General features: G+C 46.9%; 1 protein-coding gene across 3 annotated transcripts in view; it reads left to right on the forward strand.

Annotated features, from left to right (window-relative positions):
* The window catches only part of EDAR (ectodysplasin A receptor), an 88,520-nt gene extending 66,635 nt beyond the window's left edge, over positions 1-21,885 (forward strand). The window contains exons 5-12 of one of the 3 annotated variants that reach the window (XM_045443726.1): positions 688-773; positions 8,220-8,306; positions 9,895-10,023; positions 10,140-10,214; positions 10,499-10,571; positions 13,137-13,293; positions 14,399-14,459; positions 19,201-21,885. In XM_045443726.1, the coding sequence (XP_045299682.1) occupies positions 688-773; positions 8,220-8,306; positions 9,895-10,023; positions 10,140-10,214; positions 10,499-10,571; positions 13,137-13,293; positions 14,399-14,459; positions 19,201-19,523 (991 nt within the window). In that variant the 3' untranslated portion in view covers positions 19,524-21,885. The remainder of the gene's footprint in view (positions 1-687; positions 774-8,219; positions 8,307-9,894; positions 10,024-10,139; positions 10,215-10,498; positions 10,572-13,136; positions 13,294-14,398; positions 14,460-19,200) is intronic. The other 2 variants (XM_045443727.1, XM_045443728.1) reach the window with 2 other exon arrangements.
* Positions 21,886-25,803: the final 3,918 nt, after the last annotated feature.

Here is a 25,803-nt window from a genome sequence, read left to right on the forward strand (position 1 = left end):
GGTGCTTCCTGAGGTGGAAACAAAGGAATTTCAGTTATGACCTGGTTGTATGTCAGGCCAACCCTAAGGCCTTCTGCGTTGACCTCTCTAGACATTGCTGCTTTCTGTCCACTGCAGCCAGCTCCGTTCAATCTTAGCAGGCATGCAGAAGGTCTGTGAGGTGCCAGTATCGTAGGGGTTTATAGACATATTTGCTAGTAATCCTGCCAGGCTAGAGGTTCTGAGACAGACTTTTGCTGAGGGGGGAAAGCTCCTCCTCCAGGGGGATCTGGCTCGCTGGCTGGAACTCCCAGAGAGCTAATCAGGGTCTACATGTGGTAGGCACACAGATGCTTTGGTCAATGATGTGGATGAAGATGATGAGGACACACACACACACAACAAATTCATCAGTGAAAACAATTAAAAAGGAAAGGAGATTTAAAGGCCCAAAGTGGCCTATTATTGGAAAAACTGTTTTTCCATTTCAAGACATGCTGAAAACTCCCAGAGAAACTCAGTGGTCAAAATGGGCTGCTATTTCTGAGGGTTCCCGATTCCCATGGCATGTGTCTCATCCCTGACTTTGGTTACACTTTGATCATGCTTGGATCATGCCTGAATCACGGGCATGCCAAGTGATCAGTACTTGCTTGTGGTGACACCTGGCTCACCTGTCTGCTTTGTCTTGTCTCGCCCTCCCTGTAGCTACTACATGTTGGAAAATAGACCCAGGAACATCTACGGCATGGTCTGCTACTCCTGCCTCCTGGCACCCCCTAACACCAAGGAATGTGAGTACCCTTGTCCTTCCATTGGAACACTGCTGCTTCAGCACTGGTATCTCTTGTTATGCGGTATTGTAAAAATAAGCCAGTCCCAGCACCTAGGCAGATGAATACAGTGAAGGCATAAACAAAAATGCTCCCATGGCCTGGCCAGTCAGGCAGCAGGTCCCTGAAGGGAAGTCTGCTATAGCTGAACCATGAGTCAGTCACCTGACACCTTGAACAAGTTTTGTCATCTGTGACATGGGGCTTTAAAATCTGAACCCTCCATCTCATGCAATTATTGGAAAGACCAATGAGATCACAGTTGCCAAGGTATTTTTGCAAAGTCCTGCAAAGTACTAGACAATTTTAAGTTCTTGTATATACATTTCAAACCAGATGAGACCAAGGGAAAGATGAGGAGCAGTCACAGTGAATGAACTGGACTCCACAAAGCCCATGTAATCAGTGAGGCTCGCAGATTCAGAGTCCCACCTTAAGCTGTCTCTTTCCCCTTCTCATTCTGGTTGATTCTCACTGCATGTATCTGTGAGGAAGGGCCAGGGACCTCTGCTCCAGAGAATGTAGCATGTGGCCCCTTGGATCTATGGTCTGGAGAGACGCCATGGAAGAGAGTGGGTGGACAGCTGTCCCTGGGCTGCAGGAGCCCTTCCTTGCTCTCCCCCAGGCCCACTCCTACCACAGGGCAGAAGAGGGGCTGTGCGGGGACCCTGCCTCTCCCCCACTCCATGTTCTCACAATATTCCTGCCCAGGGGAGTAGAACAAGGTCCTGCCCTTAAGAGCAGTGGGAGGGAGGGAAGGAGAGAAGCAAACAAGGAGCACCACTCCATACCGCGCCCCCCGCCCGCACCTTATGGTTCAGGGGGAGGAGATGCCCAAGTGGGCAGGTGGGCATGTGGCAGGTTGCCCCTGGGGGGCCACCCCTCTTTCCTAGATAACTTCAGTAGATGCACTGGCAGTAATGGATTTGCATATCTTTAAAGCTAAGCTTTGTACCCAGCCACATGCTCATTAATTCACAAATTAGGGGAGGGCCAAGGGCTCCAGGCTTCCAGCAGGTCCCGTGGTGAAGTCTGCTCGCCATGCCACTGCCTCCTGCTAGAGGATCCCAACTAATTCAATACCAGATAGTTCTGGGATGGAGTTCTCACTGGGAAGATGTGAGGCACTCCCCCACCTATGCAGAAAAGTCTCTTTGCCTGAAGAACCTGGAAAACAAGCTCACACACATGAGGTTTGTTCTTGCCCAGGCCTTCCATAACCAGCCAGATGGCTGAAAGAGCTCTGAGGCAGGGGAGGGGTGCCTCCCTCCTCTTGCCGTCCAACAATGGGGTCCATCACACGGGGAGAGAAAGCAGAGCCCCTGAGCCCTCGACACTTTGAAAATAAGTGCATCCTTTCCCCAGCCCCCAGCCCTGAATTGCTTAACTGAAAACCAGCTTCCAGTAAGGCCTTGTAGTGGGTTCATAGCATCCAGCCCTAAAAGAGGCCAGCAAAGACACTGAAGCCAAGAGTCAAGGGGCAAGCCTCCAGACCTCTGTCTGCCAATCTGGAAAATGGGGAGAGGTAACCAGCTAGGTTGTGGGGTGTCATGGTGAATGGAGCCCTGTCTGGGTCACGGTTTCAAGTGTGCATGTGAGAGTTTCTCTCTCCAGCTATGGGGTCTGCACCTCCCCCTGCACCAAGCTTCAGTCCCGAGATCTTTCAAACCAAGGGTCCTGCTCAGGAGCAGCCAATAAGAATCAGAAAAGCTGGTTGTGACCACAGCCTCCATGAAGACCCTGGGACTCAAATCCATAGGGCTGCCTTCAACAGCTCCACCCCAGGAGAGCCAGGAGAGTCAGTGGAGCCTCATTCTTCAGGATCCTGACATCACTGGCTGGCTGTCCCAGTCCCATCAGGTGCTGCCTTTCCTGAGCCTACAGTCAGTGGTCAAGAACTCCTTTGCCTCCACGCTGAGACGCTCCCTCTAGTTTTGATGTGATTTACCTGGGCACTTGCTGCATGAAACTACCCAGAGTCAGTGAGTAGCAGAGTGTGCAAACCTGTGGTCAGAGAGCCTGGCATGGACCCTGGGCAAAGCATATAATGCAGACCTGGAGCTGGCCAGAGGTGACAGGAGCCCCCTGAAAGACACCCATGCAGGAGTCTGGAAGACACCATACCAGAGAAGGCCAGCCAGGAGCTGTCACATCTCCCCCCACCCTCTAGGGCACTCCCCCTCTCTCTGTACAGGGGTTCCTCTTCCATCTTACAGAAGCATCTTCCCTACACAGCTCTATGAAATGTAGGGTGAAGGGGCCATTGTTTGTGATCATCTTGCCTTTGGGCCAGTTGTTCTCTCTCATGAGAACAGAAATTAGTGGACGTTACTGTGGAGCCTGGTATTCAGGGACTATGAAAAACCCTGCAAGCCAGGAACCACCCTCCATCTGTTTTCTCTCCTGTATAATTGAGAAACTAATATCCTCTCAGTATGCCAATAGGGCTGACCTACGTGCACAAAATACTTGCAGTATTGAAAGGACAAAGCAAGTGCAAATGAGGACTCCTCTCTAAACCAACTAGAGTGCAACAGGGAGGCCCATGGATGCTCAGAGCACCCCCAGAGGAGCCTCCCCTCCTCCCCTGCTTGTGACCTGCCCATAGGAAAGTGTGCAGCTTCCTTCCAGATGCAGCAATGACCGCAGTCACTTCCAATCCCATCCCTATCTGGGCGCTGGCAAATCAGCACCAGATGGAAAAAAGAGAAGAAGCCCAAGTCAAAGAGCACTATTCACTTGGTGAACCAGCACTGTCTGTTTTTATTTCCCGCACATTCTGAAGAACTCATGCCTGAGGGCTGCCTCATAAAGGAATCTGTGGTGTGATAACACAGAGATGGCCTGGTGCCATAGCCAGGAAGATTTGGGTTTCATTATGAGTTTCCCCTCTTGGGAAAGTTACTTAACTTTATGCCTTAGTTTCCTCATCCTTAAAATGTGGATATCTGTGTCATAAGATGTGGTGAGGGATGGTGCATCAACCATGGATGATGAGTCCACCCAGTACCACACAGGGTGCTCAGGGAGCAGATGGCAGAGTTCCACAGCCCAATGGGTGAGCGTGGCCCCACCCCAGGTAGCCCACACTGACTTTCTGTCCCCCACCTGCCCCAGTGGGACCAGACCAACAGGAGCCCACCCTCACAGAATGCTGGAGGGACCAATGAGGCAGGTCCGGCGCTGGGTCCTCACTTGCCCCAATGTCCTCATTTTTATTATCCCTCCTCCGTGACAACAAGCCCTGCATCGGGTCCAGGATAGACTCAACCAGAGTCTGTTTTGGAGAATTCTGCTTAGGAAAGCTGTGGCAAGTTTCATTCAGATGCCATCATGCAATGCCCACTAAATGTGGAGCTGTGGCATTCCCAAATGCCAGCGGCCAGCTGTTTCTAACACAGTGTCTCTCAAACTGGAATGTGTACATCCATCACAGAGTCCTGCTAAGAAAGAGATCCCAACAAGGCAGGTCTGGGGTGGGTTCCTAGACTGCATTTCCAGGGAGATCCTGGAGACACCCTCCTGCCAAGTTTCCAGCAGCTTTGCCCATTGTTCCAGGCTCCGCCACTGGGGGGCACTGGGCCAACACAGCATCCTGGGGGCACCTGCGCCGACAGCTCTAAGAATCAAACAAACCACTCCTGAAAATCCAACCTGTTTGCCCTATGCAGAGAAGACCAGCAGTCTGTAACACATACGGCATATTTATAAACTGTGTGGATTAACAAACCTCAAAGGCCCCGTAAGTCCTGTCATCACATTGAATAGAGGTATTATTGCATTGAGCCACAGGCTTACAGTTCTCAAAATCCTCTTGAGGAAAATGGGCCTACACCGTGTAGAACCCCCACCTCCCCTACCTACAGTCCAAGTCAGTCTGCCCCGAACACACCAGTGAGCTAAGCAGAGCCAGGACCCACTTGCTTTCATTTTAATATAGACCTTGTGTGAAGATGTCTGCCGATTTTCTGGGCCTACGGTTTTCATCTACTTCTCTGACTCTGTGTGTAAAGGACTTATCTCTGCTTATTCAAAGCTAGGCTCCAGTGGGAGCATTATGCTGTGTAAGATGGACCAGTAGTTGGCCACCCGACAGAAACTACTGAGAAATATGTTCACCTAACAATCCATTCTGAGGAGGCCAAGTGGACCCAAAATGTGCCATGTGTTGGAGTGGAGAGAAACCTCCCGGACACCAAATACTTGTGTCAGTACTGAGTTAACCCTCATTAGACCAAAGGGGAATCTGGAATAGGGAAATTGCCATGCAGTGGCCTGGTGGCCTGGTGGCCTGCTGTACTCAGGGCACCTACCCACAGAGATAAACCTCTAATCATGCAGCCTTCCTGCCTACCCTCCCTCTCTCCCTGGGATGTGCTCAGAACAGAACATTTTTCTAGTAGACTCAGGGATCATTGAACAGCCAGAGAACACCCCGCCCAGCACCTGCAGGCCAGGGCCATTCATTTGACACTGGCTAGAGCTCAATTGGGGGAACGTCTAGTGAACCAGGGTGGAGGCAGGGCCCACCTTGCCACCTGACCGAGTTCAGGAGCTGTCCATTGGGTGTAGTGAGATGTGTTTTATTGACATGCAGTAGCCTGGACACCTTGTTTGCTGATGGCGCTGTGTGAGCAGTCCTGCCAGTCGGGTGCAAAGGCATCTCACAAGTCTGTGTGTGGCTGGGCTGTTCTCATTGTTCCTCCCTGGACCACAGGCCTGGGCACATTTGTGCCTCTAACCCCAGACTCTGTCACCCAGCCTTGGCCGGCAAGCCCTGGCAGAAAGGGACAAGAAGAGACAAAGATGACAAATCCACAAACAGAGCCCATGGGTATTTTTTTTTTCCTGATGAATAGCTTAAACTCCTTTCAGCCCCTTACCAAACAGATAGATTAGCTTTATTTTCAGTGTCCTGTTTGCTTTCAAAAAAGAAATTGGGTTCTGCTTAAAGCCATGCCCCATGTTGCTTTTCCTACTTGACTGGATGCAGTTGAAGGCCCCTTACCATGATGAAGGGGAGCCGCATGGCCTGCGAGGGGCACACAGCAGAGCCCCCAGCCCCAGGGTTTGCCATGTGCACATAGCCCTCACAGGGAGACGGAGAGGGGGTGCACCTTCCCACCAGCACTTCCTGAGAGGCCACTGGTTCTGAGGTCAGGTGAAAAGGCTAAAAAGTTTGGGGATGGTGGGGGAGGAAGGTGCGGGCCACCTCCATTCTGAGCAGGTCAGCTCTGCAGTCTGCACTAACACAAGGGTAGCCCATGGTGGTGTGCAGAGCTGGGCACCACAGATGGGCCTGCTGCCTTGGTGCCCCGTGCACCCCTCAGCATGCCCCCTTCTTGTAATGGCAGAGCTAAGAAGTGATCCCCATAACCAGCAGTTGAGAAAGAGGAGAGAAGCCAGAGCCACAGAACTCAGAGTGCCCTGTGCAGGGGAGGGGACTGCTCCATCCATTGTGTGGTGGTCCTGGCACAGCCACATCCATGTCTGGGGCAGCACAGCAGGTGACAGAGACCAGGTGAAAGGGCAAAGACCAGGAGCACCAGATAAGTTAGACCCCTGGGCTCCAGAAGTGATGGATCCCCAGACAGGAGACACCTCTGGTGCGGAGAGGTCTGATTTAGCAAGACCGCTCTGGCCTGGGCTGGAAGGGTGGCAGGGTGGTCCCAGCACACCCCAAGGTAACTTTGCTGACAAGCCTTCTTGGGCTCCCAGGCTGGCCCCTGTGCAGGGGCTGCTGGGGTTATGTGTGCCTTACACCCCTCAGTGCTTCCTTACAGTAGGTGTGTGGTTTAAAGAGCCCACCTCTTGACTCCTCCACCTGCAGATGACATTTCTCATCCAGCAGCAACAGTTACATTCCTGGCAAACCCAAGTGACAGGCCAGCCCTGAGACCCATGGCACCCAACAGAAGTACAGTGACCCCAGGAGCCAATCTTCAGTCTGTCCCCATTGTATTTGCAGTTTTCTCTTTTGTTCTGGCTCTGCTCTCCTGTGACCTTGTCTACTTACTGGACATAGATGTATGGATAATTCAACAGGACTTTCCTCACCCAGTTGGCTGTGGTGCCCATCTCCCAAGTTGACCCAAGCTGTGTGCACAGGTAGTTTTGGAAATACCACTTACAGAGTGTGGTTTCTCTTGAATGACTTCTCTTAAAGAAACTGTGTTACAGATGGCTCTCATGAAAGCCTTGAGGCTGGCTGACCAGGGTCCCAGGGCAGGTGTCACTCCTTGCTGGGCCAGCTGGGGGACCGAGTGTGTGACTTTTGGAGAGGCCAGTTCACCTGCCCTTACTTGGGATTGTGCAAGGACACTTCACAAATTACTCCAGAACTGGCAGAGACAAAAATGAGACAGAGGAAGCATATTTGAAACATGATCATTTTCGTTAATGGCAAAACTCAAGTCCAACCTACAGGAAGATTGGCTATCAGGATGTTGTGTTTTCTGTGGCAGAACATTTTTGCTTTGTTTTAACCAATTTCTCAGTGATGCAATTGGTCACAAAACCAGCTTCCATTTCATCCCTGCTAAGTGATAGAAGGAATAGAGAAGGGAAGTTTTAGGAGTCACAGTTTTGAAAGAAGGCAAAGTTCATCTCTGTTCTTAAACTGCTTGAGCACAGTATTTTTAAAAATGAATCCTAGGAGGGGCACCTCGGTGGCTCAGTCGGCTGAGCATCTGAATTCAGCTGAGGTCATGATCTCGCGGTCCGTGAGTTTGATCCCCAGGTCGGGCTCTGTGCTGACAGCTTGGAGCCTGGAGCCTGTTTCAGATTCTGTGTCTCCCTTTCTCTCTGCCCCTCTGATGCTCATGCTGACTCTCTCAAAAATAAATAAACATTAAAAAAAATGAATACTAGAAAAATCCTAAAGGAAAACACACCAAATTTTCAACTTCAGCTAGCAATTCTTTTACTTCTTTCTTGTGTTCCCATTTTTTTCCTGATTTTTAATAATGGAACATATTACTTTTATAATTAGAAAAAGTATTAAAAAGACATTTCTGTTTTGTGTAATTGAAGAAATTTCTCAATTATTACTTTCCTCCAGTAATACTTGTAGTATATGTACTTTTCTCATCTTTATAGATTGTATATATTTCACCTCTGTTCATAGAAATATTGAGTTGGTGAGGCACCACTTTTTAGTCTTAGCAGATTTACCTATGTGTCTTCTCTTGAAGATTAACCCTTGGGAGGTCAGAACACTCTTTAGGGATTATGAAACATTCTAGGAGATTAAAATGTTTCCCTGTCCCATGCCCCTTGCTGCAGTCCCTGCATAATCTAGAATACTAGATCTCCGGGCTCTGCGACTACACCTTGCGTTCCATCCTTGGAGGTGGGGCTTGTCCAGGTCATCCCGAGGAATACACGGTGACTGGGTTCTCATTGCAGGTACAGGAGCCAGCTCCGGAGTCTCTTCCAACTTCCCCAGCACCTCTGGCAGCAGCACCCTCTCTCCTTTCCAGCACGCTCACAAAGGTAAGGATTGCACTTCTGCAGCTAGCCAGCTGGAAATGAGGGGCTTGGATAAGAGCAAAAGGGAGGCTGGAAGCAGCTATGAGGAATAGCAGTAGGGCTCCTCAGTGCCCCCAGTAGCAGGAAGGTGGTCATGATCTCTGTAAGGAGTGGAATGGATCTCTCCATGGGTGTTCTGGGCCCCTTAGAACATGCTGGCAAGAAAAGCACATCCCGGGGATGGCAGGGTGGTGCTCAGAGCACAGGCGGCCCCTCAGAGGGGAGCCAGCTTCCTGGCCGTGGCTGGGCTTGACAGCAATAGCCATTCTGTTGCTGGCTTTCAGATAAACCTACTGAGTTCAACACTTTAATATTTGTTTCCAGTAACTACGTTTCACTACCTATTCCCTTAGGGATGGAAAATCTTGAGGAGGGCAGAAGACCCCAAGACCCATGTTTCTCTCAGATCAAGGCCTCATGCTGCCATCTGGCAGTTTTAATGCTGTTATTTAAGCATATTTAGGGCCCTGGTCTCAGTGAGGCTTGGGGGCCCTTCAAAATCCCACAGTGCACTCAGCGTGCCAGCCTTGGCATTGCTCTCCAAACCTGACCTGTACTTTCACAGAGCATCAAAGCAGGAAGACTTTGCTAGGATATATGAGTCTCATTTCCTCCAGACCCCAAGTGAGAGGCAGGAATAGCACACCACAGAGAATATTACAACATTTATATCATCCATACCTGGCCTCCAAATAATGATACTCCCCACATGACAAGCTGAGGCCAGTTTTCCTGCAGACACACCCCACTGGGGAGGATGGGCAGCTGTGGAAACAGGCAGTGCTGGGGCTACAAGCTCTATGCCTCTTCCTAAAGGGCTGCCACCTCCCTTACATGGTCCCCAGTGCTTTAGATCTTATCCCTTTCCCATGGTGGGTAACCTGGATCCTGCCTCATGACAACAGGAATCTTGTGATTTCAGAGAATTAGAACACACGTCAGGGCATTGTATGTATCAACAGCAGGCATTACTGGGGAAATGACTGAGAACCGCCTGGCGAACCGCCCCAGGGAAGAATCATGGTGGAGGTGATAGAACAGAGGAAGAGGTGTGGCAGCACCTGTACCACCTTTGCCCTGAGACTCCGATTATTACATGCAACTGAAATTGCATGAGACACAGGACAGAGCCAAACCAAAAATAGAATTTCTAGCCCTCAGAAAAACCTTGGGTGGAACTGTCTTCAGGACACTTGCTCATGGGTCTCTTCCTCTCCATATCCCACCTGACCCAGGGCTCCCAAAGTAGTAGAAGCACAAGCAAGCACCTCAGGAACAACTGAGTGAACCCAAACCATGGGGTTCCAGAGAAGTCTGGATCAGCCTTAGTTAAGACCAGCCAGGAGAGCTCCTGGGCAGTCCTGACATGATTCCCAAAGAAAATCTGTACAGCTTGGGTCTCAGGCTAAGCAAGTGTTTTGGATTCCGAGGGTCCCCTGGAAGCATCTCCTGCCACGAGCACTGCCATCTTCTCAGAGGGCAGGTCCTGCCGGCCTGATGGGCTCTTGTAGGGAGTCCTGAGCCCTATGTTGCCCTCTCTCCCTGCCTCCAGCAGAGCTCTCAGGCCAAGGGCACCTGGCCACAGCCCTGATCATTGCCATGTCCACCATCTTCATCATGGCCATAGCCATTGTCCTCATCATCATGTTCTACATCATGAAGACGAAGCCTTCAGCCCCAGGTGACTGCTCCCCAATGCCCCTACACCCACCCCACAAACCCTCACTCTCAGACTGCTCCATCAGCTTACCCTGTCAGCGAGCCAGGCTCCTCACACCCTTCCCTTTCTCCAACCAGCATGCTGCACCAGCCACCCAGTGAAGAGTGTGGAAGCCCAAGTGAGCAAGGAAGAGGAGAAGAAAGAGGCCCAAGGTCTGCATACACAGCCCCCACAGCACGGGTGTCCATCTCCAGGGTGGAGGTTGTCTGCCCCACTCACCAGCCTGGCCTCATAACACTGGTGCTCCCATGCAACGTAGAACAGAGCTGCAGGAAAAAGTGTCAGTGCCCCCACATTGTGCTTGGCTCTGAGGGTGGTGTGGTTTAGACACCAGTCAGGCCTGCTAAAGAGGAAGTGAGCAGGGAAGGATGAGCTCAGAGTCAGGGGCCGACTCCATCTCCCTTCTCCCACCCCCAATCTTTCCATTTATCTGCAGACAGCGTGGTGATTTTCTCCGAGAAGGATGAATTTGAGAAGCTGACCGCAGCTCCAGCCAAGACTGCCAAGAGGTAAGCCAAGCCAAGGCAGCCACTTACCATGGGATGGAGCAGCCCCCAGCCCAAGGTGAGGTCAGGGATCCTTTTGGGTTCCTGAGCAGGAAGGGGAGCTGGGTTGCCAGATGGGGAGCACATGGAGAAGCCTAGCCACTGGCTGGAGGCTCCAGAGGGAGCAGGGCCTCAAGACCGGTAAGGCAAGTGAGTACCAGGTTTCAGCCTCACCACTGACCTGAAGCAGGGGCCAGGCAGCATGAGGGGCAGGTGGTTAACACCTTGCTCCAGGGCCAGATGCCCTGGGCCTTCTTCTACATCCACCTTCTGCGTGCAGACCCAAAGCCTGCGAGTGCCCCTTTCTTCTCCAGCAGCCTACTGCGGCCAGCACTGACACTGACATCACTAGTGCTAAGGCCAGCACTAGTATCCCTAAACCCTGAATGGCAGAGGTGATGATGATGGCTACCAGACATCTGGCCTCCAGGCACCATGCTAAGTGTAAGCACCCCATGAGCAAGGTGCTAATATCCCTGATTGTGGGAAGCCAAGGTCTGGAAGCTGTCACATGCCTGAGGTCACACATCCATGAGTGGCAGGGCAGAGAGCCAGAGCCCCTGGAGCTCTGACTCCAGAGCCCACATTGTACAGGCTCCAGACCAACCACTAATGCTTATGAAGTAAGGCCTCTTAAGGAAGAGGTTTGGCATATGAAATTTGCACCATACTTAGTGCACATTAGGATGTAGAATCAGCTTTGGCTCTAATGTCTAGGGCAGAAGGAAGTGAACTTTTCCTTAGCCCCTTAGATGGTAATTTGAACTTGGTCCTGCTTAGGTTCCGAAAACCCACCCCATGGTATCAGCACCCTGTCCAGCCTTCACCCACTTGGCCATTCCAGGACACCGTCTACCCAAATGCCCATGTATTGGGGGAACAGAAGCCATGGGAGACCCCCAAACTAGTTACAGGAAGAGCAGAGGAGCAATGCCTCCTGTCCTGGCCTCCGGCCTGGGACCTTCCTGTGGTGGGTGAACTCTTGCAAAGGCTTTCATTTGTAGGAATGATCATGAATCCACATGCTCATGTAGAGCTTTGGTGTTAATAAAGCACTTCTAAACATGTTACATTTGGAAAACCCCAGCATCTCTCAAGACCCCTGACACAAGGTCAGAAAGCAGACTTAAATCATGAAATCTTTGCATGCTGGAAGAAAAGAAAGTGTGTCCACCTCAGCAGGCCCTCAGATGGCAGGTATTTCCTGTGAGTGCCTCCATTCCCACTGACCTCATTTCAGAACCCCAGGGCATGCAGGGGCCATGATGCAGGGTCTGGCTCTGCAGAGTGCCTCCCTGGGGACAAGTTTCTCCTCCACCCTCCAGTCTATCCAGCCTGGTGTTGTGGCGGCCTCTCCTCTTCTGTTCTTCCAGACTTTTCTCATTCTCAAAAGTAAGGAAAAAGGAATACTAAAAAGGGCAGGGTTGTGTCCCATGACTTAAGCTTCATCTAAAGAATAAGGGAAATTTGGGGTATTTGGAAAAATATTTGGAAAAATAATACTTGTTTCATATGTAAATGTCAAGTAAAACTTAAACCCAACGATGGTGCTATAGAAGACAAGGCACAGAGCTCCTCTCCCCTCTGCCTGCTCTCAGTTCTTAGGGAAAGGACCTAGGACAGTCAGTGGTCTCTGGGGACAACCATGCTTTTGTTCCTAGCCTGCTATCAAGTGGAGACAGCAGCAGGCCAGCCAACTCCAAGTGAGTCCCTTGAACCTACTGGGCCTCACCTTTATCTGGTCTCTACAGTTGTGTTTGAGTGTGGGCTTCATTACTGTAACCCAGTTGCTAGAAAAGAATAATTCTTTGTAAGTCTTCAGCCAGACCACAGGAAGCCAGCAGGATGCCTATAAAAAAGAATGCTGTTTTTTATATATTTGGAATGATTTTGAGAGTTTAAGCTCCACCCCACATGTGCCTAAGGCTGTGGACAGTGAGCAGTGGTGGAAGTGGGCCCACATGACTTCCTGGGGAATTTCCCAGAGCCCCTCGCCAGGCTCTCTGTGACTCCCCCCCACCACAATGCACACATTTCAGCCAGGTCACCCCCTAGTCAAGAGGGGGTCCCCAGGCAGGCTCCATTCAGCTTTGTTTTGGGTTATTCCAGAGAGCTTGCACAGATTCGGTGCTGGCCACATAAACTGTTTGCTTTTAGACACGAGGCTGAACCTGGCACTTTCCTGCATTAAATATAGGAAGCTGTGACATATTTAAGAAAGCTTGACTGAGCTAGGTGGGGGTGGACAGATGAACAGATGCTGTCCCCCTCACTGTTGGACCCCAGCCCTGCGGGGCTCATGAGACACCTTGTGAATCCTCTGACAGGACACCTGCAGGCCACCCAACATCCGGGTCACTAGTTGGGAAAATAGCAGAGGACGAGGAGTAAGAGTGGGGCACGTCTCTCTCGCTTCATGCCCAGAAGCTGCTCAGTAAAAGCATGGGGAACAAGTCCCTGACCCGGTTGTCTCCCCACTGGGAGGACGTATCAGGGCTGCAGTTAACACACACCCTTCTGTTTCCACAGCGAGAATGACGCATCATCGGAGAATGAGCAGCTGCTAAGCCGGAGCATGGACAGTGATGAGGAGCCTGCCACTGACAAGCAGGGCTCCCCAGAGCTGTGCCTGTTGTCGCTGGTTCACCTGGCCCGGGAGAAGTCGGCAGCCACCAAGTCAGCCGGGGTGAGGCCCTGGCGCTGCCGCACGCATGTACACCATTCCCCAGTAGACCCACCGCCAGGAACCTAGACAGAGTGGCAGGTTCAAAACGATATAGTAAAAAAATAGGAAACTTATCTCTCTATTATAGAACTTTACAAAAGAAAATGAAAATAAGCAAAGAAAAAAAAGTTAAAATTGTTTGGGATACCATAGGACAGGAAAAAACCTTTGCAAACATACTGGTGTGTATCTAAGCAGACAAGCATATGCATATGTGTGGGGTGGGGGTGGGAATGGGCATATGAATACACACACATACATAATATGCATTTTTCATGTAAAATTGTCCAAAGGGCTTGTCACCTAAATCAGGCCCCCACCCTCATGGCAGGGTGCATGGGCAAAGAAGCACAGGTCTGCCGAGGCTGCCTGAGTGTGTAGCACTAGGGTCGTTGGCAGCCCCTTGGGACCTATTCTCCCAACCCCAGGTCAGCATGTTGCTAGGTAATGTAGCTTAGGGTAAAAAAAAAGTCCCTCCATTGGGAAGCCGGATCTGGCCTGGGTCTGGACAGGGATGCCATGCTCTGGGCTGCCCTGAGTTCAGGGATGTCTGTAATGGCACCCATCACTTGCAGGGACCCTGGAGGCCTATGGAGTTTTTCTGAGAGGTATTGGCTCCTGTGGGGCATGGGACTTTTCAGCCAGGGTCCCTTCTGCACTCATCCAGCATGGGCCTTGTGTCCTTACCCCAAGCTGTGTGCTCTGGGAGAAGAGTCTGTGGATAGCTGCAGACACGGCCATAGCATCTCAGGCCACCGCCAGCCGACTGGGGTCCTCACCACTTACCCTCCCACACAGACTGATGCAGGTGTCTTGTAAGCCTGAATGTCCAGTGGGAGCAGCAGCCTCTACCTCTGTGAATACTGAATGTGCTTCAGGCAGAGACCTGAAGAAAAGGCTTTCTCCCTGTGATTTCCTGATGAGATGTTCATGTGAGGGCGCCATTCAGCATTTCTGACTAGAAGTCAGGGGAGAGCAGCTGCCAACACTCCAATGGAGAATTTGTATCTTTGATGGCTACCACTTTCCCTTGTGAAAATTAACATTGTCTTAACTTTTCCTATAGATTCAAAGTCGAAGGAAAAAGATATTGGATGTGTATGCCAATGTGTGTGGAGTTGTTGAAGGTAAGCATGGATGCACTGTTGGGGGACACTTAGCCAGGTTTCCCCAAGGATCTTGTCCCAATCATCAATATGTAGGAAACAGCTCTGGTAGGAGTCCTGAGGCCCCATGAGGGCTGAGAAAGGCCGCCCACTCTAGCTTGTCATGCTCCTTATCCCAGTGGCTGGGGAACCCACTTCAGGTGTGGAAGGACATGGGATTTGGCATGAAGCTATTTAAAACTTTTGCCTGGCACTCCCCACAGCCCTTTCCCTCACAGGACAAGAAGATGACACCCATCCCCAGGGCAGAGCCTCTCTAGGGGACTGTGGATTTAGGATGATCTAGAGAACAGTGTCCTCCAGTGTCCCCAGATCCTGTCCCCACATTGGTGTTTTCAGTCGCTTACCCAATAATTAGCTGGCCTTGCCCTCTCCCTGTGTAATGGTCTCCATCCACAAAGATGCTTCTGGAGCAAGCAAAGTCAGGCTGTATCACAGCAAGTACCCTCCAGGTATGGAAAGCAGGACTAGGAATATAAACATTTCAACCTGAAACAGGAATCCACACTGCCCACTTCTTCTTAATCCAGGCTCTAAATCACCTTTGTATTCACCCAGAAGACAAAACCCCTTATCACTGAGGTTAGGGAATGTTCCCAGCTTCATCAGGCCACTCAGTCCTGCTCACACTGTCATCCCTCCTTGGACTTCAAGGTCTGGCCCAGGCAGCAGGAGTGGAGCCTGGTGCTCTCAGTTCTCCGCACAGTTAGAGCCCAGCACACCTTGCCTGGGGCAGGCTCCCTGGCTGGGTGCTCTGTTGGTCAGAAATAAGTTCTAGGGGCCAAGAACTCTACTTGGCTGCCTGATGAAATATGGCATCTCTTCTCCAAAAATATACATGCCCCAGGGTCAGCCTGTGTGATAAGGCTGGCAAGGCCAAGGGACCTCAGCTGCCCAGTGGAGGGCAGCACTGTGGAGTTATTCCCAGTGCCAGTGGCTCTCTTCATGGCAGAAGGAAGGACACAGAGGAGAAAGTGACTGCTGGTGACTCATCCCTGCATGGGAAACACCAACAGCCTTTGGTTCTAAAACCTCCCAGAAAGAGGAGGATCCATATATCTTTTCTTCCCCCACCCCCATATGCAATTTTCTTCTAAAGGAAAGTCAAGGGAACTGACAGGAACCTAATAAAGATCTCTGAAAAGAAGTCTCTTCATTTGAAAAATAAACCATGTCTTTAAATGCAATAACTCCATGGAGAAATAAATGTAATAAACCAAATTTCATCCCTGACAATAGAAAAAAAAAGAGGTTGTTGTTTACTTTCCAAGTGTGTGAAGATTTTCCTGTTATCTTTGTTATTTATTGATTTATGGCTTGATTCCATTGTGGTAGGCAAATACACTCTTTCAATTCTTTTAAATTCTTTTGTTGAAATTGAAGGCCTGTATTCTGCTATTGTTGAGTCAAGTGTTCTATAATGTTGATTGGATTTTCTTCATGGTTGGATTTTCCTTGTGTTGTTGAGTTCTGTATTCTTGCTGATTTCCTAGTAATTGTTCTATGAATCACTAAGGGAAAGGTGTTGAAGTCCCCAACTGTAATTGTGGAATTGTCTCTTTCTACTTTAAGTTCTTCAGTTTTTTGCTTCATATATTTTGGAGCTCTGTTGTTTGATGCATATAGATTTAGGATTGCTATGTCTTCACAGACAGTGGATTGACCCTTTTATTAATGTCCCTCTCTATCTCTGGTCATTTCCTTTATTCTGAAGTCTACTCTGTCTGATGTAATAGCCACTTGTGCTTTCCTTTTATTAAGTGTTTACATAGTATATCTTTTTCTATTCTTGTACTTTCAACCTGCCTATATCATTATATTGGACATCAGCTTCTTGTAGATAGCATATAATTAGGATATTTTTAACATAGTCATTGATATGTTAGCATTTAAGATTGCTATTTTATTTTTTGTTTACTCTTTTTTGTCTCGGTTTTTCATTTCTCTATTTTCTTTTTCCTGCTTTCCTTTGGGTCACTTGAACATAATTTAGAAATACACTTTGATGTTTTTTGAGTGATGTATACTATATGTTTTGAGTGCATCTTTTCCATAGCTACTTTAGCAGTTTCTCTAGGTACTGTATTATATATACATATACAATCCACTGAGGTCATCCTTTCACTAGTTCAAGGGAAGTATAAAAACCTTACGTCCTGGGACACCTGGGTGGCTCAGTCAGTTAAGCATCCAACTCTTGATCACAGCTCAGGTCTTGATCTCAGGGTCATGAGTTCAAGCTCCCCACTGGGTTCTGCACTGGGCATGAAGCCTACTTAAAAAAAAAACAACGGCTTCTGTTTATGTCCTTCCTGTTTATAGTTGTCTTAAATATTTCCTCTCTCTATATTTAGAACCACATCAGTTGCTTCAAACTAGCAAACATAACTCAGAAAACCTAAAAGGAAAAGGAAAGCTATTGTGGTTACCAATATTTTTGCTTACTGTGCTCTTTACTGATGTTCCAAAGTCCCTTCTTTTAGCATTTCCTTTCTGTTTAGAGACCTCCCTTTGTCATTCTTTTAGGGTAGTTCTCTTGGTGACAAATTCTTAGTTCTCCTTCATTTTGAGAATGCCTTGATTTTCCCCTCACTCTTGAGAGGTATTTTCACTGGGCATGGGGCACTGTGTTGACAGTTCTTTCATTTCCATAGTTGAAAATACAGTGCCACATCCCTTTGGCTTCCAGGTTTCTGATGAGAAATACTTTCTCATTCTAATACTTTTCCCCTGTAGGTAAAGTGTTGATTTTTTTCTTGCTATTTTCAAGATTCCTTTGTCTTTAGTTCCATGAATTTATGATGTATCTTGGTATGAATTTCTTTGGGTGTATTCTGTTTGGAGTTTCGCAGCTTCTTAAATCTGTAGGCTTATGTGTCTTTCCAAGTTTGGGGAATTTTCAGTTATTATTTCTTTTTTCATCCACACTCTCTTTCTCCTCTCCTAGGCCTCCATGACAAAAATGTGAGGTATTTTGTTATAGCCCCACAGGTCCTTGGGGCTCTGTGTTTTTCAGTTTATTTTTTATCTGTTGTTCAAATAAGTGATTTCTATTCTGTTACCCAGTTCACTAATTCTTTCCTCAGTCTATATTCTGCCATTGAGCATATCTACTTAACTTTTTATCTCAATTGTATTTTTGCAGTTCTAACATTTCTACTTGATTCTTATATTTTCTATCTTTTGCTAAGGCTTCCTATTTTTTTCACTTGTTTTAAGCATGTATGTAATTCTTTGTTGAAGCATTTGTATCATGGCTTCTATAAAATCCTTGTCAGGTAATTCTAGCATCTCTGTTATCTCTGATATTTTCTATTTTTATTTGAGATTTTTCTAGCTACAAAAACCACAGAGAATTTGGCTGACCCTGCCTCACACTCTTTATCCCTTTTTGGAAATATTTTCAAAAGTAAAATTAAGAACATTTGAGATCTTCCTAGTTCTTGGTATGATAAGTGGGTTTCTATTGAAACCTGGAGAGTTTTATGTCATGTTATGAGACTCTGTGTCTTATTTAAACCTTCTGTTGTATCTGGCTTCCTCTGATACCTCTATGGAGGTAAATATCTAGGTTCCCACTCAGCCTTCATTTACACCCAAGTAGGAATCTCTTTTTGTTGATGGCAGAGGGGTGGGGTGGGAAACTGTTTTTCCAAGTGGTCTCCACTGATACCACTGGGCTGGGACGCTTGTTACCAGCTGATGATGATAAAGTCCAGGCTCTTGACCTTGCCTTCCCTGAAACCTGGTGCAATGTAACAGCCTATGGAGAGTGGACATCCAGGCTTTGCTGGCCTTGTTGAGGGTGGGGCCACAGTTTTCTCTGTGGTGTTTGGCTGTAACAAAGCAGTTACTGTCTCAATGTTTTCTTCTTGCTAAGCTTCTTTTTTCCTAGTGCTTTAGTTAGAGCAGGCATCTGTTGGACGATTTTGGTTTGTTATTGTTCATATTTCTGGATTGCTGGACTCTTCAGCTCCATGTCTTGGATAATGATGCAAAAGGCTCAGCACCATGTCATTGCTTTATTCCCAAGCTCTCTACCAGTCTGTCTTTTCTCACCACTTTCCAGAGTCTCTTTGTGTTTGCTTTGTACAGAGCATCTAGGGTTTTTAGCTGTACTTACTAGGAGCAATCAGGAAAAGCATGTCTACTCCAGCTGCCAAAAGTAAAAATACATCATTTTTAAAAAATGCTCCCAGGTAAGTCTAACAGGCAGGAAGATTGAGAACCATTGGACCACTCAGGTTGCAGTGAGTTGGCTCAGGTAACACCAATTTTGGGCTGTCTTTGAAAGCACTTTTCATAAAGGTGACTGCTGTCTCCATAAAGGGCATAATACTGTCCTTTTGACTCCCTCCTCAGCCCAGCCCCATGTAAAGCACGGTAACCTAAGGGTAGCCCATATTCAAGGCTTTGGTGACTGCTGACAGTGTTCTTGAGGGGATTATTGTAACAGTCAATATAGTGGCTATTTCCTAGGATGAAGGGGCTGTTATTGGGGTTAGGATCCATGGTAAGGCTTCTCATGTGGCTGGCAAAGTCCTGGGTGTAGTTCACCTCAAGCTATGCACTTATTTTATATGGTTTTCTGCATCTGTGTTTTATTTTACAATCTTTTTTTAGTTTTAAAAATAATTTTTAATGGTGTTGAGCTTCTATGGACTGCCATTTGCAATGTCTGACTATGGTTATTTGTCCGCAGGTCTCAGCCCCACAGAGCTGCCATTTGACTGCCTTGAGAAGACAAGCCGAATGCTCAGTTCCACGTACAACTCCGAGAAGGCTGTTGTGAAAACATGGCGCCACCTTGCCGAGAGCTTTGGACTCAAGAGGGATGAGATTGGGGGCATGACAGATGGCATGCAGCTCTTTGATCGCATCAGCACAGCAGGCTACAGCATCCCAGAGCTGCTCACAAAACTGGTGCAGATTGAACGGCTGGATGCTGTGGAGTCCTTGTGCGCAGACATACTGGAGTGGGCTGGGCTTGTGCCACCTGCCTCCCAGCCACCCACTACATCCTGAGGAGCCTGCCTATAGTCTGCCCTCCCTGGGAGGCACCAAGGATCTACCAAGGGCTCTGGAGCTGTGGGTGCTGGCGACAGACTGCCAAGAGTCAGGCTTTTTCTTCTGTCACGAGGATTTGCCTTAGGCCATTCCAAGGAACAAGAGGAAATGAGGCCTGTCTTCTAATCTAACCAAAAATAAAAGATTAAAGTTGGGATAGTCCCAGCTACCCACCTGTACCTCACCAGGCAGGATGAATATTTATTCAACTCATTCAAGGGATGTTTTTGGGTGCTCAGATGAACCAAACAATGTGGGGATGACAGAGGTGAAGAATCTAGTACCTGTTTTTAAGGAGTTTACAACCTCAGGAGAGACAGAAGACGTGTCTACAAACCATCTTGCTAGAAAACATCAAACAGTCTAGACAAGGGGATACTAAGAAAACATAAGTTCTGACGGAGAGAGATGGCTCCCCACTGGGGTGATGAAGGAGGGCAGCATCATGAAGAAAGAAGCTCGAATGCCTGGTGAAATGGCTACCAAAGGCAGATGCCACACTCCACATAGTGTGTCAGGTTTGGTACAAGTCTGTTAATATCCTAAGTGGCTGTTCTTAAGGTCATTCGTATTCCTACAGCCCTTCCAATCACTAATGGAAGAGTTCACTCTGTGGCCTGCCTTCTGTCACTGATCTACAAGGCATGTGTTTGTCCAGTCAAGTAGACCTGTGTCCAGTCAGTGGCCAGTTTCACCTATTGCCTGATTCCCAGGCCTGAGACCCAGTGGTTTTGTATTACACATGAATTGCTTTCCACTCTCATCCCTAGTCAGATTTGACCCTTTGGGGGCAGCAATGTTCAAAGACACAGTCCATTTAAATTATGTGTCAGCCTGTTTTTGCTTCAAACAGAAATGAGTGGTCAGCTATATGTGGAAAGAGAAATGGTGACTTCCTAGGAATTCAGCCATGCATAATTTTAGATTCTGAGTGTCTGAGACTTGTGAATGAGCCTTGTGACATGAGGGTTTCTGAGCCAGTCAAGGAAAATGGAGCCTCACAACACAGGCAGGACCTGGGCTTGAAATCCAAGGACCTGATTCTAGTTGTGCCAGCTTGGGCCATTCTCTTCTCCCTCTTGGGCTTCAGTTTCTCTTTTGCAAAAGAGAGATTAGTCTGTGATTCTGTAATCAGGAAAAGTAAGGTTTAGGTGGGCAACAGGAAAGTGGACTTCAGGAAATGCCAGGCCTTCAAGGTGCACATTGAAGTGAACACAGATGAGTCATCAAGATGAGACTAGAAGCAGAAAAACTCAGAGTAACTATAATTGTTTGACATACACTTAGAGGTAAAGTAATAAACTGGCATTGTTCTTGGCAAAATCTCTTACTACACCTGCAGTTGCCAAGAACATGGGAGCCGGGGTAGTGATCATACCAGGGGTTTAATTTAGAGTTCACTGCTGAGCTTCCTAATGACAGATCCGACTATAGTTATTACCAAATTAAAACCAGTCTCTGACTTACAAAGCGATGTTTTTAAAATTATAAGTCACATGACTGAGCAAATGCTTTGGGGAGAGGAAATCAGTCATACATTTAGAGCCAACAAGCAATTTCCCACCAATGAATGTAGAACATACTGTGATAGGATCATAATTAGGTCCTGAATATTTAATATCATCATTTTCTGTGTCTCTTTGCTGTTTTTCAGAACCTATTTGCTATATCCTACAAGCTAAGTACTCCATGGCAAAACTTAATTATCCTTTTAATCCTTCTTTGAAATCCTATGGCACCCCTTTCTCCTGCTTTGTGATGATGATGGTGAGATTGTCCCCCTGAATCAGGCTGCAAATGTCACATGTGATGAGAATGCTGTTCCAGGGAGACAGCTTGCAGTTTCCCAAGAACAATATTTTCAGTGAAGAAGCAGAGGCGGCTGTTCCTGGACCCAGAGCTTTGCCTCATTTCACACTTACAATGCTGGGGCCAGATGTCTAGCCAGCATCATGCCATGTTTCAGTGATTCTCAACCTGCCATTTTTAGAAAGTTAGTCCTTATAGAGCTAAACATTCCTTTGTCATTTACTTATTTGGACATAAATCCAAGAATAGTCTATTCTGATGAGCTTTAGCCTACATTGTGGAATTCAAATCAATGCGACCATAATGATTATCACTGACCAGAACAGGGACTTCCACCCTGACATTTTGTATGGAGACATTCATTATTTTGCTATACTTAAAAACTTTTAGGAAACACCCTAAGCTGGAGCTGTGGGCCTTAGCCAGTGAAGTCTTAATTGTTAATAGTTTTGTCTCATCCTGTATATATAACTTATTATATTTTACTGTTTCAATAAACTAATAAAAAGGAGATCTACAGACTGCTACAATGTGAGTTCTTTCTGGGGGTGGAGGGAGGGAGGAGGCAGGTGAGTGGAGAAGCCTCTGATTGCTCTGTTCCTGGTTATTGCACGTGTAAGATGAGACCGTAGGATTGTGACCAGCCTAAATGAACTTCCTAAATGTTTATGGCCTGGGCCATGCACTCAACAGAAGCAAACATTACAGTGAGATTGTAAAACAAAAACAAACAAACAAAAAAAAAAAACGCTTTGCTTTCCAAGTTGCCATCACTGTATCACTTAGGTACTGCTGTGTAACAAACCATCCCAAAATTCAATGGCTTAAAGTGACAATTTATTATTATAGTTCGGAGGTCACTAAGGATCCCAGATGACCTAAGTTGGGCTCAGTTGGCTATGATTTCGATGGGGCCTATGGCTGTTGGGATACTTTAATTGGGGTTGCTGTGTTCCAATGTCCCCCATCTTTGTCCTCAAACCAACATCTAGCCTATGCCTGCCTTCATCATGGCAATGACAGAAGTGCAATAGTGAGCAGACACACAAAGTTCCTTCAGGCTTACACCCAGAACTGGCACACCATCACTTCTAGCTCATTCTTTTGGCCAGAGCAAATCATATGGCCAACCCAGAATCAAGAGTAGGAAAACAGGCCCCACTCTAACTCTGTGAGCAATAAAGTTAACTCACAAAAGGCAAAATATTAAGGCAGAAAATGTAAACATCTACAGTTATGTTCATTTCCTATGGCTGCTGTAACAAATTACCACAAACCTAGTGGTTTCAAGCAACACAAATTTATTATCTTACAGTTCTAGAGGACTCCAAAGTTTTAACACAGTTGTGTTCCTTGTGGAGACTATAGAAGAAAATCTGTTTTCCTGCCTTTTCCAACTTCTAGAGTCTGTCCATATTCTTTGGCTCATGCCTCCCTTCCACCTTCCAGGCCAGCAATCCCATCTCTCCAACCTCTGTTCTCATTGTCACATCTCCTTCCCTGACACCCTCCTGCTTCCCTCTCTTCTCCCTTGTGATCACACAGGACCCACCTGGGTAATCCAGGATCATCTCTCCATCTCAAGATCCTTAATCATCTCTGCAAAGTCCTTTTGTAACATCATGTATCACAAGTTCTAGGGCTTAGAGGGTATATGCTTTTGAGAGCTCATTGTTCTACCAACCACAATAAGTATGTAAGTGGCTGTGGAATATAACAACATAACACCATCAGAGGAAGTGTGCTGTCAAAGCATACTTTCCAGCTGGGGCTATTTTATTATATGAATAAATGTAAACTAAGCAGTGGTGGCCTTCCCACTGGGAACTATGAAGAAGGGATAGACGAGCTGGGCTGCAGGTGCTCAGCAGCAAAGACTTCAGTGAACCACCCGCTTCTATGAGCCCCACTCTCCTCCACCTTCAGCCTCAGTGGTCCAGGGGGATGTGGCAGAGTCTCATGAACACCTAGTTTGGATTGGACAACACCTCTTTATTCAGGGCTTTGTTTACACTATTCTTCCCCAAACATTTCTAGTGAATTACTTTGGCAACAACGATGGCTTTTGGAGGCTTAAATGAATTGTTGGCTTTATGTAAAAACCAACATATAACCTGTATTTTGTGGCTTCACTCTATGCATTTGGGGCCCTTCAAAGACATCTTGCATTTTGTAATAAAATGCAATAGTCCTGGTACTATTTCCTCTATGTTGGAATGCTTTATGAATAAGGAAAATCTGGAAATAGCACAAACATTGTATTAAAAAAGCATTTCCGAGTGTCAGAGGAATCCTGCTTAGCGTAGCATTCTGGTGTCAAGAGACCTTGTGAGGAGTTCAAGTAATATAAGTATTTCACTTTTTTTAAACCCAGGGGAGAGATAACCAGAGGGTGAAAATGGAGACAAGCTTTAAAACCATTTTGCTGAGAGTCACCCTAAGCCTGGTTTGTCACTCAGACTAAAAGTTATGTAGTGATTCCAATGAAACAGGTTATTCATGTTCTGTCTATTCTTGTTTTAAAAATGCTGGTCAGCATCACTTATACAGGATAACTCCTCCATTGAGGGAAAATGTTCTTGTTCACTCATAGTCACTAGTGTGGGACTCTTTTAAAGATCACATGATTTTTATCCTTATGTCAATGTGGTATATTACACTGACTGATATGCAGATGTTGAACCATCCTTGCATCACTGGAATAAATCCCACTTGCTCATGGTGTAAGATCCTTTTAATGTATTGTTGAAATTCACTTTGCTAATATTTTGTTGAGGACTTTTGCATCTATGTTCATAGTGGCCTATAATTTTGTTTGTAGTATCCTTGTCTGGTTTTGGTATTAGGGTTGGCCTAATGCTGGCCTCATAAAATGTGTTTGGAAGTTTCCTGTCTTCTATTTGTTGTTGTTGTTGTTGTCGTTGTTGAAGAGTTTGAGAAGGATTGGTATTAATTCATTTTTTAATGCTTTGTAAAATTTACCAGTGAAGCGATCTGGTCCTGAATTTTTGCTTGATGAGAGGTTTTTAACTACTGATTCAATCTCCTTTCTGGTTCAGATTTTCTATTTTATTATGATTCAGTCTTGATAAGCTATATATGTTTCTAGGAATTTATCCACTTTTAGGTTGTCCAACTTGCTGGCTTATAATTATTCATACTAGTCTCTAATGAGCCTTTGCATTTCTATGGTATCAGCTGTAACATCTCCTCTTTCATTTCTGATTATATTTATTTGAGTGCTCTTTTTTTCTTGGTGAGTGTAGCTAAAGGTTTGTCACTTTATCTTTTCAAAGAACTACTTCTTAGGTTCATCTGAAAGATTCAAGATGGTGACTAGAAGATCCTGAACTCACCTCCTCCCACCGGCATATTGAATCTAAAGCTACATATGGAACAATTTCCTCTCAAAATATCAAATGTGGCTGAGTGGTGACTATGCATTGGGCAAATGAGAAGAAAACCACATCAAAGCAGATAAGAGAGACTGGGACACAATCTCACCATAAACCACACCCTGGCAGAACAACCCATAACTTGAAGTGTACTAAAACCTAGAGCTTCTCCCTGAAGGATGAAGGGTTCAAACCCCACATCGGTCACCCCAACTTTTAAAAAAATTTATTTAAATTCGAGTTAGTTAATGTACCATGTAGTATTGGTTTCAGAAGTAGTAGAACCCAGTGATTCATCACAGCCAGTACTCATCCCAACAAGTGCCCTCCTTAAATGCCCATCCTCCATTTAGCTCATCCCCCCTCACCTCTCCTCCAGCAACTCTCAGTTTGTTCCCTGTATTTAATATATATTCTTAGGGGTGCCTGGGTGGTTCAGTTGGTTAAGTGTCTGACTTTGGCTCAGATCATGATCTCACGGTTCGTGGGTTTGAGCCCCGCGTTCGGCTCTGTGCTGACAGCCTGGAGCCTGTTTTGGATTCTGTGTCTCCCTCTCTCTCTGCTCCTCCCCCACTCACACTCTGTCTCCCTCTGTCTCAAAAATAAATAAACATTAAAAAAAATTTAAGTATTTTTTAATGCTTATTTGTTTTTAAGAGAGAGAGAATGTGAGCAGGGGAGGGGCAGAGAGAGAGAGAGGAAGACACAGAATCCGAAGCAGGCTCTAGGCTCTGAGCTGTCAGCACAGAGTCCCACATGGGGCTCGATCTCATGAACTGTGAGATCGTGACCAGAGCCGAAGTTGGGACACTTAACAAACTGAGCCAACCAGGTGCCCCGTTCTCTGTATTTATGAGTCTCTTATGGTGTGCCTTCCTGTTTTTTTTTTTAATGTTTATTTATTCTGAGAGAGACAGAGACAGAGAAAGAGACTGAGCATGAGTGGGGGAAGGGCTGAGAGAGAGAGAGGGAGAATAAGAAGCAGAAGCAGACTCCAGGCTCTGAGCTGTCAGCACAGAGCCTGACAGGAGGCT

The sequence above is a fragment of the Leopardus geoffroyi genome, chromosome A3 (assembly GCF_018350155.1).
Source record: "Leopardus geoffroyi isolate Oge1 chromosome A3, O.geoffroyi_Oge1_pat1.0, whole genome shotgun sequence".
NCBI lineage: Eukaryota > Metazoa > Chordata > Mammalia > Carnivora > Felidae > Leopardus > Leopardus geoffroyi.